This window comes from Etheostoma spectabile, chromosome 12, assembly GCF_008692095.1.
Source record: "Etheostoma spectabile isolate EspeVRDwgs_2016 chromosome 12, UIUC_Espe_1.0, whole genome shotgun sequence".
NCBI classification, from domain to species: Eukaryota; Metazoa; Chordata; class Actinopteri; order Perciformes; family Percidae; genus Etheostoma; species Etheostoma spectabile.
The window spans coordinates 22,761,619-22,784,721 of NC_045744.1; the positions used below are offsets into that span (position 1 = coordinate 22,761,619).

Here is a 23,103-nt window from a genome sequence, read left to right on the forward strand (position 1 = left end):
AGAATTTACTTCAGAGTAGGGCTGCACGATATGAGAAAACTAGGTATGCATTGCCAGAACTGTGCTCTGGTTTATTGGCATTTCTTTAAACCAATCACAATCGTCTTGGGAACGGACAAAACACGGTGCCTCTGCAAAATAGCCTCTGGAAGGAACTTGTTTTGGTGGATAATGTGTACGTTCAAGGGTTGTTTTAGTACACATTGGAAACATTTCTATAACTAGTTTCTTTTGGATGATTAGATACATTATGCTTTTGTTTTTTCCGGCCAGAGTGCCGGTGGTTCATTTATCCCACAAAAAATCCTGTGGGAAGCAATAAAAGAGCTTCACACAGCAGTTCAGGCCCACAGTAATGCAAAGTTTATGAGCTGACTGTGTACCTTCCACAGCTTTGAAGACATAAAGCTATAGTGCGTAGTTTCTGTTGTTTCTGTTCTGTCCCATGAGGAATTGTAAGTAATGACAGCAAAACTGTCGGCACGGCGACATGATATAAGCCTTACGTGATCGCGCACGCACCACCGCCCCTCCCTTATGCAGTTGGTTGAAGCCACGGAGGACACCGAGGCTTAAAAAACATAATGGACACATCAGAAGAGATTATCTTCACTCGGGTTTCTGCGTGCGTCACCGGACGACACAATCTTCTGAACATAGCCATTCTGAGAAATTCAAAGAGCTGTGTGGAGCTGCAGTCTTAATTAGCTTTGCAGCAACTCATTTGGCAATGGCTTGAATGTAACGGACGTTCATTAATATCAACGCACTAAAGCTTTAAACATATGCACAAATAACTCCACAATAGGGATGGGTGTCATTCAAAAAATGTCGATACCGGTAAGAATACCGTGACTTCCTCCTAAATGATGCTTTTCTCGATAACAATTTTTTGAAACAAAAAGAAATTACATTACAAACATTACACAACGTTACGTTAGACAGCCAATCACAAACATTGTAAGATCTTGGCAGAAGCAGCTGCATGCTTATTGGCTCACTGACGACGATGAGATATAGTGCTTAGGTTTTGGTATTGAGTATTGAATGTCAATACTCAACCCTTTAGAGTCAATTCTTTCCGTGCGTAAAAATTCGGTATCAAATTCGATACCAAGCCCTACTGCACAATCACTTTGGACGGGTCTCTGTCACCATGAGCTCTCCTTCATCACAGCTTAACAGAAATGAATATTCTCCCTGTTTTGTTTTCCCTGGTGGGGCTGCACAGATCCAACCAGGTAACAGTCGTACATCCAACCCACTGGCTGATCTTATCACTTTCTCTCTGTCTCCCTGGTTGCAGGTACTCTATCGACCGCCGCACTGACATGGACCGCCTGTTCAACGTCCATCCAGGGAATGGATCCGTGTTCCTTCTCAGAAGCCTGGACAGAGAGGAGATCGCCTGGCATAATATTTCAGTCATAGCCACCGAGTTCAGTAAGTCCAGCAGGGGAGTAGAAATGTACGGAGCCAGACAGAATGTCTGCTACCACAACGTATCAGCCACAGTCACGTGTACAGATAGTTTTGGTCTAGGATCTGAGGCTACATCTACACTACTGAGTTTGGTTTCAAAAATAAATATCTTTAGCTATGTTTATGCATAGGCACAATTTAACTGGGCTTTTTCCTAAGTTTTTGAACGTTTTTGTTGATTTTTCAACGTTTCCGTAGCTTTTTTTCTAATTTTTGTCACCGTTTTTGAATTTCTTTTTGGCGATTTTTATGTTTTTGTTTTTCCTTGTTTTGGTTTTAAAAAACTCTGGGGTTGCTTTGTAGTCTGGACGGGCACAGATAGATTCCTTTGGAAATGACGACCCACGTCTGTCAGTCTTATCGGTTCTTTTCAGAAGTTGACTGAATGAGCAGCTTTGTATGAGATAGTTTTAAATAGCAGCAGTATTTTCTGTATTTTTACTATAAAAAATAATATAAAGTCTATGGAATGAGCTACCACTTCTTTTTCTTTTATTTTAGGGATTTATTTCTTAGAGTGTGACATATCTGCCTCTATGATTTCTGCTGAAATGTCATTCACGTTTAGGTCTGTCCACAGACCTTAACATGAGTAACAGAGTAAATAGAGTAAGTAGTATCCTGCTGCGTGTGTCAACAAGGTGATCAGCTAGTCTGAATAGCAGGAACAGTGTTTGGGGAATGACATTTTCCTGTCGACTGTCCTTTTATTAACGTGCATAAGGTGCAGAAACATCTCCATTCACTGAGGTGAAAGCCCATATTTCATAAATGGATGTCTCAAAACCTAACAACAAAAGAAATAAACTACATATTTGTCCAACACCTCAAGCATTCTTTTTTTTAGCATTCACAACAGCAGGTGTTACTTATCTCTGTTGAGGTTACAACATCAGAAACATGCTTGTGTTCCAGTAATGAGAGTCAAATTGCCCAGAGAGTTCATCCATTTTTATATCATAGTGTATGCACATTTGACAGCGGGAAAAGAAGTAATGGGAGCTTACTTCCTCGTCTCTGCAACCTGTTTCTAATTCCTCCTCTTGATCCCCTTTTCTTCCAAATGCATTTCCTTAACAGACACTCTGGGATTAGTTCCAGGTTTGGCCATGCTGGTATTTTAAAGACACAGCTTGTGAACAAAAGGGAAGCATGGAAAATGCAGCTTATGAAAAACGATGACTAACTAACTTTCTCCCTCATCAGCTGTGACAAGGCAAGACAATATGCTGCTCAGTGGTAGCTATCAGAACTAGTAATGGTTGAGGTTGTAGCTGACAGCTCACAGTGGGAATGTGTAGCAGGGTGTGTGAAAGTGGAGCCAGGTGTTCAGTTTTCCCCTCTTGTTTTCCTTCCAGATAACCCCCGTCAGAGCAGCCACGTCCCCGTCTACATCCGCCTGCTGGACATCAACGACAACGCTCCCACCTTCGCCACCACGTATGAAACCTATGTCTGTGAGAGGACGAAGGCCGGCCAGGTACTACAGCTTTATCACTTCCTGCTATTGGAAAGTAGAAATAATGTACTGTACAATCAGGATCAGAAATCAGAAAAGGTGTTTATTGCCACAGTACATGCAACTTACGTGGAATATGCCTTGGTAATAGATGCATAAAGTATATACACAAACAAACATTAACAAGAAATTAACAAAAAATACAGAAACAGAAACTAGCAGATACAAGTATATACAAAAAGCTGTTTGGTATACGAGAAAGGAGGCTGAATAATACGTAATAAATACCAATCGATTAGGGTTCAATAATATTTTTTTTACCATATCCAGGAATAAATACATGCACTTGAGCACATCTTATTTTAATGAGGTAAAAAGCAGAACTATGAAGTTGATAATCTTCAACAAATGATATGAAATGCATCAAGGTTTAACTGGAAGATTCTGACTTATGAGAACAGCGTGAAGCAATCAGCAAGCTCATTTACCAGAGAACATTCATTACATTGTTGGTTTTGCATACAAGAGTGTTAGAGAGTGGTGTTTCTTTGTCTAGCAAACAGTCCATACCCTTTTCAGACACTGGCTTGCCGAGAGCACTTTAATCGAAGTTACTCACAGATTTAACATTAATCAGCGACCACTGATTTAATCTGCCACCAGCTACGTTTGTCATTTTAATCAGCAAAAGATTGTTTAGGCCTTGCATGGAGAGCTGGTTTTTACTTTTCCTAATTGACTGACTTTTCTGTCCAATGGGAAACACCTTCGACTTTGTCAGACCTCTGTAATATTGAACATTTTATCAGTCAAAAATCTGAATTTGAATGCTTTAAACATGTATTTAGTGTAATTGTACTAATTTAGTACCACTTGATATGAGTCATCTCACTGCACTCTATTGGATGCAACAAATGTGATTAAAGCGCACAAGCAAATATGTACATACTGTATTCACACACACACACACAAACACACGCTCCTGCAGCTGTAAAGCTGATTGGCTATGCCTAGAGACCACTCAGTTTCTTCTTTTGTGGTTGCTGACGAGCTAATCTGACAGGAGCTTTAACACATGAAGTATTGTAAATAGGATTTTTCATCTGATATTATGCAACAATTAATAGGATAAAACACAAATCTGTACGTGTAATCACACACACACACACACACACACACACACACACACAGGTTAAATTTAACACAATTAGGTACAAGTATGCTACACAATGCTGATGCCATTCGTGCACACTCAGCATCATCTTGACATTCTTCATAGTGTCGGTGGCTCGGCAGTCCTTGCCTTCTCAGCCCTGTCATTCATCATTTATCTCTGTATTTTCCATATGCCCCTGCTTCCTGCTTCAATTTTATCATCTGTTTGTGTGTGTGTGTCTTGTTCCTCGGGTCTGGTTGTGTTTGTGTGTGTGTGTGTTGTGTGTGTGTGTGTGTGTGTGTGTGTGTTATTGCCACAAATCTTTGTTAAAGCCTTTAATCTCTCAGCGAGTGTCTCCCATTCAATTAAATACGACTGTAGTTATGAAGTTAAAGAAAATTACAGTCACCAGCAGAGTAGACTCGCATTGCCAGACCTATCTCCTCAGCGCTGCGGAGTAACGAGGGGAGAACATTTCTCTTTGTTTGATTACATTAAAGGAGTCTATATCAACGATGTTCTACTACTGGGATTGTTCAGATGCCGCCGGAAATTCCGCCTAATGTCCGTCACCTTCCGCCTATTTGAGTTGTACTTCTAAACTCCGGTGGATTTCTGAGGACTCTGGTTACCTGGTCCTCAGATCTCTGCAGGGTAAATCCAGACAGCTAGCTAGACTATCTGTCCAATCTGAGTTTGCTGTCTCACGATATCCACTGTTAAAATCCAACACGTCTACAAACACTGTTCCATCTGAGGTATTTACCTGGTCCCAGATCTTGCGTTAATCCACACTACAAAATCGGCCTTCGAGAATGGTTACCTGTCCTCATCTGAGTAAATCAAACTACTGAACATCAGTACCATACATGAAAAGTCCAAATGGTAAACAAAGCAGCTAGACTTTCTTCAAGGTTTGCTGGTGCAACGACACACAACTGTTTAAAAAAACTGCACCAAAACAGTCTCCATTTTTCTCCAGCCCGGCATTTAGTTTTGTGCATCCAAAACCCTTCGAGCTGATGTGATAGACAAGTCTTTTGGGAAACATCAAAAACCTAACATTTAAAGTAAAATTGAAAGACTTTACTGTCAGGCTTCGGAACACCAAGTTTAAAAAAAATGCCAAAACCAGTAATTTTTCTCCCATAGGATGTGTTGGACTAGCCACCCTCCAGTGTGGAGAAGGTCTGGCATGCGACACATTAAGTAAAATGAAGCTTTACTGTCGCTTTCCGCCTAAATGACATCAGTACCCCATAATGTGCTACATAAACTGCTAAAGATATTTGTTTTAGAAACCAAACTCAGTAGTGTAGATGTAGCCTCAGGTCCTGGACTGACACTATCCGTACGTGTGACTGTGGCTGATACGTTGTGGTAGCAGACATTCTGTCTGGCTCCATACATTTCTACTCCCCTGCTGGACTTACTGAACTCGGTGGCTATGACTGAAATATTATGCCAGGCGATCTCCTCTCTGATTAACTCGTATTGGGCAAGTTTCCAGATCGGCCCATCTGAGCTTTCATTTTCTCAAAGGCAGAGCAGGATACCCAGAGCTCGGTTTACACCTCTCACCATTTCTAGCCACTGGGGGACCATAGGCAGGCTGGGGGAACGCATATTAATGTCAAAAACCTCATAAAGTGAATGATTTTCATCCATGGGACCTTTAATATTGGCAACGTCTTTCCAAAAGTCAACGAGTAATCGCGTTAAATAATTGTGATTTCAATATTGACCAAAATAATTTTGCCATAATGGATTTTAGAAGAAAAAAAGAAGGTAATTACGGTATCTAATTTAAGTGTCAAATGTACAAAGTTGCCATCAAGTGTGATATCAGATTCTCACTGTGAACAGAAACTCTAACCCTGCCAGTCCTTTTCACTCATTTACTGCTCTTAATTTACGTAACTCCTCTGGGATGCTCGTGTTAACGGCTGTCGGTGTCTCTGACAGCGGATCCAGACGGTGAGTGCTGTCGATGCCGATGAGCCGTCAACGGGACACAAGTTTTTCTTCAGCCTGGCTCCTGAGGGGACCCACCGCAGCAACTTCACTGTCCGGGACAACGGAGGTAGGCAACACTTAGACCAGATAACAGCCTTACTGATCACTCACATTTTGATGAAAGTGCCTTCATTTAATTGGATCAATTATATGGAACACGCATTGAACAAAGGCATTTGCATACCTGCCAACATTGGGCTGTGAAAAAGAGGGAGATTTTCTGAGATCAGTTGAAAAAGACCTTCACGCAACGTTCCCGCTCCCATATAACCTTGCACCCCGATGTAAACTAAATTACTTTTAATGAGCCTTATATCCATGCCAATCCAAAATATACAAACATTTGAAATATACAATGTGTGTTACCTCTGCCTTCATGTCTTCAGCTTTAGACACACCTGATGTGTGGCAGTTCCCCTCTGTGACTCCACAGCCTGTTTATGTCATGCTGTTACGCTATAATTAGCATGTTTGCTAACGTCATTTTTCCCACCGTGCTCTACGCTAAAGTCCATAGAGCATGGCATACTTTGCAAAAGGCATGGTGTTTGCAGACGTGGCTAGCAGGAAGAAATAAGAAGGCCTGGCACCAAGAGGACAGAACTTCTTATTTTTTAGGATTTTTTTGGCTTTCTTTCTTTGTTTTAGACAGCTTAGACAGGAAATGGGAAAGAGATGCAGCAAACGGAAGAATGACATGCAGCAAAGGGCTGCAGGTCAGAATTGAACCGGAATTGTGAGCTAACAAGACGCCCCAGAGGACAGAAATGTTGACGCATACTTCTTTTTAGGAGCGGTTTCATCTATTTTCAGCTCAGTTGACTCTGACTCGAACGTGACGGTGACGCGTAGCACGTCAGGCGGGGTTGTTTGGGTTAGGTACAGTCTGGACATATCACAGATAATGTGAAACACCCATTCGAGTCATATCACTATGAAATTGGGAAATTAGTGGGACAATCCAACCAATCAGGAGCACGGCAGGAGAAAGGGTTAAAAGTAGGGAGACTCCCGCGTAAATGGTGAATGTTGACAGGTATGCATTTTCCAAAGGTGAACTGCTTCAACAATCTCCACAATGAAACAGCAGGACATGCGTTTCCTTTTGAAGGACAAAAAAAAGACAATGGACAAAAAAAAGACAATAACCTGAGATAACTTCTGTTATGGTTTGCCAGTATCAATACAATTGAACTGAACTGAACTGAATTGAGATAGAATGAGTGACTTCTACCTTGTTGCACCCACATCTTTTAGCACGCTGCTGTGTGACAAAAGTGTCACAAATACTGTGCGCTGCATGTGTGCTACAGTGATTCTCTCCTCAACTCAGATAACACTGCTGGCATCCTCACACGTCGAGCCAGCTACAGCCGCCTTCACCAGAGCATCTACCTGGTTCCCGTGGTGATCACCGACGGCGACTACCCCATGCAGAGCAGCACCGGCACTCTGACCGTGAGGGTGTGCACTTGCGACCGTGAAGGCAACATGGAGCTGTGTAACGCAGAGGCTCTGAGCAGCTCTCCTGGTCTCAGCACCGGAGCGCTCATCGCCATCCTCCTGTGTGCCATCATACTGCTCAGTAAGTATGGGACAGCACAGTGGGGAATCAGACAAATAGTAGAAGTCGATGTTTGTGAATGGGCTGTTTTTGTAGTATATATGTGACATTGAAATAACTACATAACGAGATTAATTTGAAAACATGTAGTAGAGCTGCCAAGATGAATCGATTAACAGATTAATCGCCAACTATTTTGATAGTCAATTGATCAGTTTGAGTCTTTTATTTTTTTTAAAGTCTCTGATTCCAGCTTCTTAAATGTGAGTATTTTCTAGTTTCTTCACTCCTCTGTGACAGTAAACTGAATATCTTTTTTTATCTTTGAGTTGTGGACAAAAGACATTTGAAGACGTCATCTTGGGCTTTGAAATTATTTTTTTTTAACTTTTTTCTGACATTTTATAGACCAAACACCTAATCGAGAATATAATCGTCAGATTAATAGACAATGAAAGTTGCAGCTCTACAAATGTAAGAAAGCCTTAGATTATCTTGAGTTGTCAGTGGGATGCTGCGGTTATCCTCCAGCACCCATCCGACTTTTTCTCTCCTGAAACCGATCTGATATCTCAACTCAATTCATCGGCTCAGTCCAAAAATGGCAAAGATAGAGTAATATAAACGACCTGCAGAGCCATGAAGGTCCTGCCTTGTACACAGTGCTACACAACACACCCGCAATGTCCGCCTTCAGCACCATTTAAGTGGCATTTTCAATAAAAAAGAATACTTAAAGTCAAAGAATACACTGAAAAGGGCCAAAAGAGCTGCTATTTTAAAAATATTCTATAGCAACAATGCACATTTATTAAGATGTTAAAATATAATGAAACATAACTGTAAGAAAAATTATAATAAAGACCACAAAAGAAAACATAAAAAGAAAACAACTACAAACTATAGTAAAACAGCAGGACATTTATTGTGACAGAACAGTAAGATACGTTCAAATGACATGTTGCATGTATGATCACACGACTGTGCGCATTGCAGTAGTTCCATTTGTACAGAATTGAAAGCCCAGGCAGCCGCTGTGCTTTCTCATTTGCTGTAATGGAAAACAATGTTGGTTCGGAGCTCCAGTCTGCCGCTGCCGCTCGTCAGGATCAAACTTTACATGGAAATGAATGCATCTCATCTGCCGCCACATCCCCACTTATCCTCTTATTCTTGCAGTGGTCACACACCACTGGGCTGCTGGGAAAATGAATACATATTTATGCCTCTGAAAGTGCAGTCATTGCAGACTTAGTGGACACACACACACACACACCAGGGACGAGTTGGGGTGCTGAGAGGAAGTCTATTTAATGATGTCATACTAAATGCTGTGCCACAGTCATGTTTTTATGCTTTCATGTGAATGGCCGGGGTAATTTATATCTAATAGTTAGCAACAACATTTTACACCAATTTTAGAATACATAAAACATAACACCTCGCTTCTCGAAAGTCGCTGCGATGCCACCGAAATGCGTAGCCCAGCTGCTTGCATAGACAATGAATGGGAAGTGGACAGTGGACATGTACCATCACTCACACAAAGACAAAAACATTCAGACATGTATCTTTACCATGAAGAAGAGCAAAATGTTAGCAAAATTTTAGTAGTATTGTTATGCAAATGAACGTATTCATCATCACTTAATCATCACATCATTTTCATTTTGCTCTTATATTTGCCCCAGTTATCTCTCTTCCACCAGAAATCTTTGTTGTACTACGCTTTACACACTGTCACACTGACTGCCTACTTTAGATACTAATCTCTCACCTTCTGTATTTTTGTATTTACCTTGACTCTTTCTCTGAATATCTGATTTTCTCTCATTCACTTCACAGCTCATGCTTCTCTGCAAATTTGCAGACATTTATTGCTGTGATTTGCAGCGCAACTGTGCAAGCTTTCTCGGTTATTTCAGTTCCCTGACCTTAACTCCTCCTCTGCTCTTTCTTGTTGCCACTGTGCTCAGGCTTGATTTAAATTCAAACTGGCCTGCATGCGCTTAGCCAATCAAATGTTCTGCATGATTATTTATGGCTGAGCCCTTTCTGAAATCAAAGGCTGCCGTCCTGTCTGCCTGTAACCAGCCTGTGCAGCCCTATCTGTAATTGTAAGATAGTACTCGCCAAGGAAATTGCTTAGATTTGGGAATCTGGGAACATCTCTAAAAGTAAATCCAAACACAGACAGGAAATCCCCAGGTTAGCCTAAAAAAACTACCATTAACAGTTGCATTGTTACCCAAATATTTGTTTTTGTTCTCCATCATATCAAGACTATCTTTCCACAGAGTTACATATTCTATATGGACGGGGGACTGACCCACTGGGGCAGTTGATGTGGATACCTCTTTAACACACACCACTACGTGGCCAATGCTTGGGCATAAAAGGCCCAGATGTCATGGGTTCTACTTATTCATGATGAACGTATCCAGTCCCTTTCTGAGAGCTCTCTTCATCAAGACCCAAGGTTCGCTGTAACCAACATACAGAACCTTGCCCATTCGTTGCGTTACAATCCACTCATTCACTTGCTTATCGTCTATACCTATTTACCACTTTTAAAATGCGTTAGCAATTATGAATAATTGACTTTCAACATATACATTACACAGTCGGTTAAGATTCCTTTAAATTATTATCTATTCATTAGCTGGATATCCCCATCTCTTTATTCTGAAAGGGTCTAATCTTTCTGCTGTTGTCTCCTGCAGTGATCGTGGTTCTGTTCACCGCTTTGAAACGCCAAAGGAAGCAGGAGCCCCTCATCATCTCCAAGGAGGACGTCCGGGACAACGTGGTGAGCTACAACGACGAGGGCGGCGGAGAGGAGGACACCCAGGCTTTTGACATCGGAGCGCTGCGACACCCGGACGCCGCCGCTGCCGTGTTGGAGGAGTCCGCCAAACAGAGGCGCGACATCATCCCCAGTGACACCCTGCTGTACCCGCCGTGCCGCCGACTCCACCCCGCCGCCTCCGGCCTCATCATGCCGCCGGTCAGCATGCCGTCGCGGGATAACGGGGACGTACGCGAGTTCATCAACCAGAGAGTGCTGGAGAATGACTGCAACCCGACGGCGCCGCCGTACGACTCGCTGGCCACCTACGCCTACGAGGGCGCGGGCTCGGTGGCTGAGTCGCTGAGCTCGCTGGGCTCAGCGTCGTCAGAGGCGGAGCAGGACTACCACTACCTGAGTGACTGGGGGCCCAGGTTCAGGAAACTAGCTGACCTGTACGGGGCTGAGGACGGGGACTTCTCCTAACAAAGACCCCACGAACACACTCTCGCTTCCATTTCAAAGTCGGGTTCAGGAAAGATTTTCGTTTTGACCAATGCAGGGCCGAGGACAGCAACATCTAACCAACACAAACTCAATATTAGAGATTGTATACATAACCGATGAGCTTTAAGAAAATCTGAAAACTTTTACTAATACAGACGAGCCACAATCCACATGATAAACCAACAGATGTGCTGGCATGTTCAAAAACACCACCCGGTCCTTGACCTGTTTTCACTGAACATGGATCCAAAATGGAGCATACCAAGTCTGAAGTATCTGATTTTGGGGAATGGGAACTAATGGATGTAGAAATGTAAATTAACCAGCGTAACCAGTGAAGCACAAAAAAACCTTCAGCTCCACTTCTTCAAAGACTCGTTTCAGTCCCGAACGGAGTTTTGAATAAAAAATTGGAGTGTATTTTATATTGGAAATTTGACTTGAAATACTTTCAGGCTTTTCTTTAATCTCTCCTGGGTTACCAAAAAAACATTTTGCAGAGTGTTTTCATGTGGCTTAACATTTGTCATTCAAGGCAAACTGAAAGGAGGAAAGTGTTGGGAAAGAGGTCAATCAAGAAAACCCCAGTGTAGTTATTTCAGGACTGGACCACACACACTTACCTCTGCAGATTTAAGGTGGAGAGTGTGTGTTAAGCGAAACCGATTTTCTTTCTTTTTTTTTGACTAAGTGCCCTTCTGCTGCCCTTCGAGCTGATCTGTGGATGCCTGTCGGTTGGCTGAGACTGGAGGGGGCTATTGACTCTTACATAATTGTGTTTTATCTTTTTTGCTGTCTTCTACAAAAAAAGACCATTCCAGAGGAGCCGTTCTGAAGGATCCTCGCTTGAAAATCGCCTTCTTCGGGACACAGAGTAATTAAAAAAAAAAGGACAACTCATATGAATAAATGCACTGATTTCTTTATGTTTACGCAGGTTTTTGAATTTTCTTTGGTTGATTTCTTTTTGTGCTGCACACAGAAAGAAGAATAAATGTTCATGCATCATTTCTAGACTTTTAGCTTAAGTGTATAATGTGTCAGAAATGTGGTTGAATTGAGTTATATTGGAAGTATACTAAGTTATATAAATCTTTAATTTCACTGCAGTCTTTTTTCTATAACAAAATACAACTTCAGAAATCATACGTTGAACAATGTTAAATAAAGTATTTTAATTGAGAATATGCTTGATATTTACATGAAGGACATGGGGAAGCCCTGATTTCCCAGTAGAGCTGTCACTTTTTATTCAGACTTCAAAATACAGTTTGAGTGTAAAAGAACTACTACAGAACAAATATTTGGGTTTTGGTTAAATATTAAACTGCACAAATCCTTATTTTTATAAAAACAATGGATCAAATAATTAAATGTAATGTGAAAGGGTTCGATTGTAGTGACAGGCCTCCAGGTAATTACTCTACGGAACGTCTTTCAGCTTATTGGTTTCACTGGCCCGCATTATTACAGTTTTAATGAGTCTCGCTGCTCTCATTAACCTCATATCCCCACAGCCGGGAACTGGTAAACATAGCGAAGCATTTATCAGCTGAAAAAAACACAGATACTTTATTTTTAGGAGTTGGTGGAGACCAAACCAGAGCTAAAAGCAGTGAAAATATTTGACTAGGGATGACAACAACCCCCAGACAGAAAGCATATTAAGTCTGTTTCTCTCTGCTGTTGTTTTTTTCACACAGAGCAGGTTAACTTAACCGACGTTATAGCGGTCCACTAAAGCAAGCGCTAAAGTTAGCTAATGTCATCTATTGGTGCTAACGTTAGGCTGTAACAGAGAAACAGTCTTGCTTTTGTTTTGCAAGCTCCATGTGAAGTCGTGAAAGCCGTTGCCGTGGATGTCATGTGACAGTAAAGCCAGAGGATGATCGCGGTCAAGACGTCGTACACAACAACGGAGATGAGCTGCGATTCTGTTTTTCTATGCTGGCCGGCTTTCTCCTTCTTTTCCAACAACTAGCAACAGACTAGAACACTTAAAGGCGTACATACCGGCCCGTCAGGTCTGGAAGAAATGCATCCCCCGTAGAAAAACAAAAACCGTCACATTTTCAAAATTCTGGTACCGAATTACCGGGTCTCGTGACATCCTATATAATATTAGACTTACATCTATCAGGTGGACACAAGCATAACTCCAACTGCCATAAGAAAGAATAAGGTGATATTATTTCAATGTTTTATAAAATAAACAGTTTAACATTTTTAAAATAAAGCTAACTTGCTTTCTTGCCAAGAGTTAGACGAGAAGATTGATACCACTCATGTCGGTACGGTAAATGAGCTCCCGCAAATAACTGCTAGCTTATGTTAGCTTAGTTCAGCATTCAGGCTACAAAGGGGGAAACAGCTAGCATTAGCATGGCTCTTTCCCAAATTGGCTAAAATTAGGGTTTTATTTCTTTTTCTAGCCTTGGTGTAGTAACTTCCCAGAGTCTTCCCAGGTTGCCTGGCAACTTCATGTTGACAACAAGACTGCCACGTGGCCAAAAAAGACAATAAATGCCGGTTTAGAGCAAATTAATTAACAAAACATGCTAAGCAGATTATCACGACACCAAACAAATCGGAGAAGCAATGTGCCAAAACATTTTGGATTCAACGCTGTAGATTTAAAATGTATGTTAAAATACATAAGGCCGCTTGATGCTCCTGCGGAGGCTCCTCGCGGAGCTTTTGCCGTGGCCTACACAAGTGGCCTGGTGTTCATATTTGTGCGCTGGTGTGTGCGTCCAGTCGGCGTGTGTGTGTGTGTGGGGGGGGGAGTGTGTGGTACAGGGAGAAGTGAGAGAGAGAGAGAGAGTCATAGTGAGAGAACCAAAGTGTCCCCCCTGGGTTTTCTGACCGCCGTGAGACATCTGTAGCAGGAGAAGTTAACCCTCTCCTTGATTTCATGTTGTTTATGGAGAAGGAGAACCAGGAAATGAGTGGGGGGGGGATGCAACGCTACCAAGCCACGGCCAGACGTGCGTAGCCGCGACGTGTAGTTACTGTCACCGCCCAATGTGAGGAGAGCGCAGATTTGAGTCCCGCATGCGTCACTTCGCAACGAGCAGTCAGCCTATAAGATGCTAACGAGAGACTTCTGTAATGTCAATACAGTAAAAATGGACTTTCTTAACGAAGTTGGTTCACTTATGGCTACATGCTTGCAATCAAACACATCAAATGTCAGTTGAATGGGGTTTTGAGCTAACGTTAGCAATCAAACAATCATAGCCAGATAGCTAAAGCGTTTTTGAAATGATTCCCATCTTCTGTCATAGTTTGTAATGACAAAAGTTTATGATTTCCTGGATTTCACAAATTTCAGTATGACGCATTATGCCGTAAACCGTTTACATTTGAACATGCGTAACTCAAATCTGCACTCTCCTCACATTGGGCAGTGACAGATACATTTTTCGAGAGGTGCATGTCAGGTCCAGTGTACACCCAGAGGGGTCTGCGGGGGGGGGGCCCGCCGTCGATTCAACGCAGACGCATAAAACGGCCTTTACACTAACATTTTCACAACAAGAAATCACCAGGTTATCACCTGTCACTGAAGAGGCAGCAGAGGCACCAGAGATGAACGTCAGAAACAGCGTACCGTGCGTTTAGGATTTAGCCCCGTGGGCTGCGTTTTTGCCTTTTAGGCCTTTATTTGTGTCCCGGCAGGACAGCCTTGGACATTAAGGGGAGAGAGAGGCTGGATGGCATGTATATGGGCGAGCTACTCAGGCCCCCTAAATTAATTTTAACAAATTGTGTGTTGGGGCTCATTCGTTCAAACTGTCCCTCACAGCCAGCATTGCAGCTCGAATGTCTTTAATCGACTGGGAACCTCATTTATAGCTTGACGTTATTTCCCAGACACTCGCATTGTTTGAGGATACGGGGACGAAGGTGTCACGGCCCAGATTTCACTCGCTGATTTGTCCGAGAAAAGAAGAAAAAAACGTCTTTAATATATTAAGCCCGCCCTTGTGTCTCATTCAAGGACATCACGAGAGACGTTTTTGTTGTTCAGTGTTGTAATTAACCGACACTTGAAGGCAGCGTGGTCCTCATTTCCTCTGCTGTCACAGAAGTTACCGAAACCACAACAGTCAACCTCGGTGCTGTGTTTAAAAACAACACATTTCAAGTGAGGGACGAAACCACGAAGTCGGGATCATTTACGGATTCCGATTTTTTTTTTTTGTTATCCTGAATTAATCGCAGGAGTGTGCGTTGTGTGTTTTTTTTTGCAGTTCCAGTGAAAGCGACAGTTTGTCCCAGTTGTGTTTTGTGACCGTGCTCTGCTCTGAAGGCTTCACACTCAAATGTCCACATGTTTTTTTCTTTGCATTGTAAATCATTCTTTTTGTACCAAATATTTATAGGACACAATGATGATATTCTGGAAGGACAAAAAAAAAAAAAATAAATAAAAAGATACTGTCCAGCTTCACTGTTTTTTAATGTCATTTTGAAGGTGTGAAACCCACTGTGGGCAGTCTACCGTACCGTATTATCATGTTGTTTAATTTTATTAAAAAATAAAATTTTACAGTGAAAGAAGCTGTGATGTGGAAGCCATTGTTACGTCTCTCTCTCTCTCTCTCTCTCCTCTCTCTCTCTCTCTCTCTCTCATTAAAAGTTCTTCTAAAAAGTTATTCAACAGTGTAAAACGAAGTCTCCACAGAGAAGGAAATAACACATTCTGCTGCACCTCCAGTTATTTCTTCCAAGTCCAACAGCAGAAACAGAGCTCAGTAAAAAGTATTTCCAATGCCCACAGCTCATTTATTCTCCAGGGTTGCCCTGAGGGTTAATCTGACCCAATGCATGCTGGGACAGGCTCCAGTCCTAGGAATAACAAGACACTAAAAGTGAATCTGCAACAATTTAAGAAAAAGTCAGAATGGATGCGCTGTTCACACGAGATATTTTTGTCCCAGACTGTCATGCTGAGACACACAAACACACACACACACACACACACACACACACACACACACACACACACACACTACTCAACTGACCAGATGAGGTGTACTGATTCTTCTGGCTGGAGAGATCTGTACCTGGAGTGAATGATTGTGATTTTTAACGACAGTGTCTCCACTGCCAGCCTCCTACAAAATCTGTTGCCCCCCCCATCCCCCGTCTTACGCTCGTCACCACAGGACGGTGTCGCAGCAAGACACGTCTCTCACAAAGTGGCAGCCACAGGATTTAGTTTCCCATCTCAAACATTTGTCCATGATGGAGAGAATGTCTTCAGTCTTGACTTCATGGTGAAAACAGGTTTAAGGTTATAGTATATAGCGTACAGTATACACACACACACACACACACACACACACAGTACAAAAAGGAAGTAAAGGAGACACTCAGTGCTCTGAACAAATTAGTGGATGTGCCCTTAGGTTTTTTCCTCATGAAATACATTTTGACAAGTCCCAGTAGGACAAGCACAGGTGTAAATAATACAACGAATGATGGCTGAATCCCATTGAGCTGCGGTAGCTTCAGGCTCTTGGTATTGGTTATGGTGGCTCCCTGTCACCGTTTCCCAGTGGCTTGTTCAGTCTCAAAACAGTGTGCGCCATGTTGCTATGGTTCCCGGGTTTCCTCCGAACGGTGTGAAACAGGCTTTGGTGGCTGGATCACGACCGGTGACACCCAATTAGCAGCGGTGTGTCCTGTGTGGAAACTTGTGGTCTTATTAAATGTTGCACACACACCAGTCTGGGACAGGAGAAACCAAAAGGCTCTGGGTTGTGAAATAAAAACTAAAATAAATGATCAGTACACTACACTAGTTGTTACTTTCATTGAGTTTGGGCGTTTTACATTCAATTTTGAAGCATTTGAAAAAAACTATTGACGAAAGAACGTTGGGGAAAAAAAAAAATCGTCCACAAACAAAAAAACACATAAAACAATTGACAAAAGAATTGGAAAAAGTGACAAGAAATTGGAAAAAAAAGTAACAAAAACATCGGGATTGGCGACAAAAGTGTAAATTTTGACCCAGAAAAAGTTGCATGGTCAACAACAAGACAACGCGAGGGTTAAATGACGTTAACGGTCGACACAATACAGTAACGGGAGCTATTTAAATGAGCTGGATACACGGTTACACCTCATGTGTTCATACCAGTGTATCCTATTCAATTTTGAAGCATTTGAAAAAACTGTCAATTTAAGAACGTTGGTAAAAATTTAATTTAAAAAGTTGCCACAAAAATGCATGAAAAAATCGACGAAAGACTTGGAAAAAGTGACAACAAGAAATTGGGAAATGAACTTGCCAAAAACATTGGGAAACGTGTTCATTTTGACCCAGAAAGAGAAAACGTTGCATGGTCAACGAGAAGACAACACGAGGGTTAAATGACGTTAATGGTCGACACAATACAGTAACGTGAGCTATTTAAATGAGCTGGATACACGGTTACACCTCTTGTGCTCATACCAGTGCATCTTTGTCCACAGCGATCCCACCAATCGGTCCCAAAACGTCCCGGTTAGAGGAAATGCTGTAGACACATTCTCTGTAAATCCATAACTCATTCATGGAAAGAACCGAGCAGGTCTGTGTTATTGATTAGGGTTAGGGTTAGGGTTAGGGTTAACTGAGGCAAGCAGAGTTGGACAACGACCCCCAGGGAGCGGAAGGTGAGGGACACATGCTGGATGTCAGGATCCAGACCAATAGGAGCCCAACACATTATTATTTTTACGCATATTATTTTGTCATTCATAGCTGATTCTCACAGTGCTTTAATTTCTGGAAAGTCTCAAATCAACGCCTCGGACATTTGACCAATAGAAGATGAACGCCTCTGTCTGGTTTTGCATTTGGACGTTACAGACGTCTTGTTTTGTTTCGTTAGAATACATTCTCAACAATGTCATTGTATTTTTTTGAAATGGGCCAGCGTTGCTTGGATTTCCATTTTTAAATCCACACGACCACATTTTTGACGGTAATTGAAACAAAGTATGAATAAATAACCTTCAAAGATAAAACAGAATGGCATTACAAAGATCCACACTTTGAATTCTGGGCTGAAGTCAGAAGACGCGTGGTAAAGCTGCTGAATGATTCATTTTGGACCGTTGGCTTTATTTTATTTTTTGAATGGAGGGCCAGGGTTTCTTTTCACACGGACGGACATATTTAGATCCTCTAACCCTGTTCTACTCCGTGTACCCGGCACTATGTTCTGTTTCACCATCTGTCAGCAGCTGATGGACAGGAGACTGAGAGGTAGAGTACATCAGTCACTTCAGTCCAAGCGTGTGTGTGTGTGTGTGTGTGTGTGTGTGTGTGTGGTGTGTGCGGTTACCCGGTGGCAGCATTAGTGAGGACAGCTGTAGCTTTACCATGCTACAAGTACACTGTGTGCCTCCATTAGTGGTTTGTGTCTTTTTTACTCACTGTTAATCTTTGATGGGGCTGTCATGTACGGGTATAAAATATGACTGTCAAACTCACTAAACCCGCCCCCGCTCAAAGACACCACCATACACACACGTACAGACGCTGTATATTCAGAAATGCATACACAGATTGACTCAAAAATGCATGACCATTCATTCTTTAAGGCCCGGTTTGAACACGGCACCGGGCTGCGTGATGGGGGTGTGGAGCTGTGTGGGACCCACAGGGCCGGGCTTCTGTCTCCGCCACGGGCAGAAGAACACGACACGAAAACTGAGGAAGGCCGCTACTCAGAAACACAGACGACGAGAGAAAAAAATCCCGACATTTTTAATCGAGCGTTGCTGCTTTTTGATTCAATTCAATTAAATGTACGCCCTGCAGTGCCCTGCTACGCAATGAACTACTACAACTACTATTTCTAATCATAGTTCCATTATCTTTACTGTTACCATAATTGCCACTGGTCATCACCCCAACACCCCCCCCCCCACCCCCCAACCGGCACCTACCAAGAGTCTCGGTCCGGTTTCTCCCTTAAAGGAAGTTTTCCCTCGTCAAAATGCTTGTTCCTGGGGTAAATACTGGACCTGTTGGGTCCTTGTAAATGATAGAGTGTGGTCTAGACCTACTCTATCTGTAAAGTGTCTTGAGATAACTCTTGTTATGATGTGATGCTCTAAATACAATTGAATTGAACTGAATAAGAAAAACGTTATTGCAGCCAGTGACTTATAATCTCTGAAAAGAACTCAAAATCTTCGCTTAAAATTCAGATCTCTCGTCCGCCGGATGCAGCATTGAGCGTTTAATGTCGCCGTGGTGCCTTTAGTTTTTTAATCAAGTCATCGCATGGGTGCACGTTACTCCCCTCACCCAGAGAAAACACACCTTCACGCTCCGTTTCAGCCATCCCATTGGTTGAGATCCGCTGAATGCATGTGGCTGGCAAATGCAGAGTGTTGCTGTTCCTAAATATAGGTTGTTTATTCCCCCTGGACAAAAAAAAAGCTGCCACTCTAACATGATCAATACGGCACTTCAAGTAAAATGCTAGCTAAGTGCACCAATGTCATTCTCTTTTTGGCCATGCAACATCAAAGACCAGACCTTCACCGTTAAAGAAACAACTTGATGTGATTATTTCTGCGCCCTCTCGATTCAAATTATAGAAGAATACATCCAGTACGTACAGAGCGTGTGCCAATGACGCAAAGCAGATCAGTTCTCTTTGTCTTCTGTGCTCATGCCTAAGCCCACAATCTGATTCTGATACAGTGAAACCAGATCTGAGGTTTATAACGGGATGAGATGATCTATTTATGCCTGGGAGCCAGAACAACATGTGAACACTTTATTTAGCACTGTACCCTCTCGGTGTTTCACACACTGCTGCTATATCGGTAAATTCCTTTTACGCTTGTTTCACTCCTAGAGCCACATCTGAGTAAAAGCCTGAAACGTCAAATGGGCCCAAAGCACATTCACGGGAACAGAACCTGGAGATTTGTGATTCAAGTCTCTTCATCAATACGTAACCAAACACACATGTATGACACATACAACAAGACAAACACAATACTGACAAAAAAGAACATTAGTTTTTGTTGTTTAATAATGCAAGATCTGTATTTTGTGTAATGTATGGACATTGCCAGGTAGGTAATTAAACAGAGGACCACCACAGCCATGAAGCTTTACAATATAAAAGTTTTTGGGGGATTTTTTTTTTTTTTTTATAAAACACCCAGGTTTATGGGGATTTTGTCTCTGTTGACTTCTCAGCTGTGTCTAGAGTGAGACAGGCGATCAGGTACAGAGAGGAGAGAGAGAGAGAGAGAGAGACACACACACACACACACAAGAGAGACAGAGAAACACACACACACACAAACACACACACACACACTCACACACACACAGGTGGGACTGGGTTGACTAGAGGTGGTGGGGTTGTTTGTTAGATGACCAAACACTGGTGTGAACAGCCAGGGTGCCCAATCGAATCTACGCTTTATTTTTTTTTTTTACTGCACATTGCTGTAGCTCCTCTTTTCACCCTGGGTGTTGAGCTCTCTGTTTTAGCTACAGAGTGAGGCATCTCACTTCTGTTCCACCTTTGTTGGGAGTTGCAGTAGCTAGGACAGCAGCTGCAGCTCATCAGACCCAATCACCTCTGCTCCAAACACCCGGTCAGCCCACCACTCCGTGTCAGATCATAGTTTAGACGACAACGTTAGTCTCGCTGCTGACTCACCATTGGATTAGTTTTATGTGACACTTGTACTCATTGGTTTTTTTGTCTACCACAGTTTCGTGAAGCTGACTCCTGCTGCCACTTCACTCCTGCTCTCCGCCCTGGATCACTGGACACGGTACCACACGCGCTCTGCACCCTGGAGTCCTATTGGGCTTGGTTTTTCACCATCGCATCCCGACATTGGACGTTGGAAATAAACCTGTTTCACTATCATTCTGGTCTGCGTATTGTCTGCACTTGGGTTCAACCTGTTTCCACACGTAACGACAATGGGCCACAGAAAGTGCAGATTAAGTAGGCGTTACACAGCCGGTGCAAAGTGAGGTTGTTAGTGAGTAGTAAAATGAAATCTTCCTTTACAATTTTAGTTTTAAAATAAAACCAGTAGATGGTGATGTCTGTGGACTGATCATTTCAAAGATCTAAGAACTATACATGTTTCATTAGGCTGGATTTGATTCAACCCAGAAACATCAGATAAGTCACATGGTAGACCTTGGGCTCTTGAAACTTGTGCTCACTCATTCCCAGTAAAAATACAGTTAATAAAAATTTATTTGAGACTTTGAAGAGAAAATATAAGTACCCAAGAAAGAAGTTGAAACAGAAAAACAGTCCACGTCTAGACTTGAGAGACAACTAATGGTATCTGCTTTTAGATTCCCCAGCGGAGGACACACTGTTCTCTGCCGTGTGTGTAGAGCGAGGGAGAGTGAGAGAGACCCTCTGAGGCTTGTGGCTTCCCCTCACCTTTCTGAATTCTTTATACCTCCTTACGCTCCCTGTACTTCGGTTAAATTATAGATATCAGCTGCTGCAATGGCTGTTCTGATTCCCTCCACAGCGGTGCATCCACACAACCATTATCCATCCACTCCCACCGGAGCCGCCGGTCCCGACAGAAGAGGCTGCGTCTCGACTTGAAGCAGCACGTTTAACTGGGTGAGCGCAAAATGAGACGTGTTATTGGAGAGTTTGTTGCCTGATTGTGCACCAAGTCTGACCCTTCTCCGCAGCGCAGTGGAGGAAGGTCTGGCAATGCGAGACAAGGGTTGGGCACCCGACCCAATGGGCTGAAGAGTGTGTGTGACATACTTTCAGTCAGTCAAAGCCAAATTTGGTCCAAGCCCCCATTTTAACCAAAGCATACTAAGCAGAGCCTTTCAGTTGTGTTTTTCAGTCCTGTCCAACACTTTGGTTGATGACCAAATACCAACAACACTTATGACTTTCTCATCAGCCTCAGCTGTATTCTCTTTTTAGTACTAATTAGCAAATGTTAGCATGCTAAACTAAGATGGTAAAGGTGGTGAGGGATGTGTTATACTAGCAAAAAAATGTAATGTTAATTTTACTGATGCAGTCCAATATCACAAATTAGTGTTAAGGGGCTTTACAGTCATGTCAGCATATAACATCCTCTGTCCATAAACCCTCAATTCAGATCAGGAACAACTCCCCCCAAAATCCCTTTAACCCTCTATTACATGAATTATTTTTTAAACATGGTAAAAATGTCTTGATGTGTTTTTATGACTCCAGGTTGCTTAAATAATGCAATTGTAAAAAATAAAAAACAATTAAAGGGGGGGGGAGGGATAGTTGGTAATTTGTTTGAAAGTGCCAAGAAATCTTTTATTCCTTTAAAAAGAGGCTTTTATTGAAAAATCACCAAACAATTACAACCTATATGCCATATGGCAACAAATTAATTTTGGCCTTTCACAGAAAAATATAGTATTTGAACTGGTTTAAGTGATGAATATTAAAAATGTACTTACCCCAGATAACAGTTGAATTTATTTTTTCAAAGAAATGCTTCAAAAATTAAGAAAAACTACATTTTGGCTGATACTGGAACGTGATCTTCAGTGTGGCACGTGTCCGGAAAAGGGACGGGAAACAGGATTTCCAAAGTGTTATTAATTTTTCAAATTAATAACACTTCAAAGTTTCACTTCAACACTTTTACTTCAAAAGATATATTTACACAATAAAAATTAAAAACAGAAAACAATGCAATTTATATGGTTTATTGTGAAAAAAAAAAAACTAAGAAAAGGAATTTGTTGCCATATGGAAACACAGGGTTTACAGGAAAGTTGGAAGGTTTCTATTTTTTGGGGGAATGTTTGGGCCTTTATTTGACAGGACAAATGAAGACACAATAGGAGAGAATGACATGAAACAAAGGGCCGCAGGTTGGAGTCAAACCTGCTGCGTCAAAGAATAATCTCCGTATACGTGCGCCTGCATTACCAACTGAGCTAACCCAGCCACGGAAGACATGAGCAAGAGCAACAGAGGAAGAATCCCTCTCCTCGAACGGACGTGCACACAGTAGGCCAACCAAACACACTTACCATGGCAGAATTCATCCATCCCCACTGGGTGACAAACGTTGTCTCATCCAGTTGCAAAAACCAAGAT

General features: G+C 42.2%; 1 protein-coding gene across 2 annotated transcripts in view; it reads left to right on the forward strand.

The window, feature by feature from the left end:
- LOC116699636 (cadherin-6) overlaps positions 1-15,401 on the forward strand; it is an 82,871-nt gene extending 67,470 nt beyond the window's left edge. For both annotated transcript variants that reach the window (XM_032532318.1, XM_032532319.1), the window contains exons 8-12: positions 1,307-1,443; positions 2,841-2,962; positions 6,063-6,180; positions 7,447-7,698; positions 10,401-15,401. In XM_032532318.1, the coding sequence (XP_032388209.1) occupies positions 1,307-1,443; positions 2,841-2,962; positions 6,063-6,180; positions 7,447-7,698; positions 10,401-10,951 (1,180 nt within the window). In that variant the 3' untranslated portion in view covers positions 10,952-15,401. The remainder of the gene's footprint in view (positions 1-1,306; positions 1,444-2,840; positions 2,963-6,062; positions 6,181-7,446; positions 7,699-10,400) is intronic.
- The last annotated feature ends 7,702 nt before the right edge of the window (positions 15,402-23,103 follow it).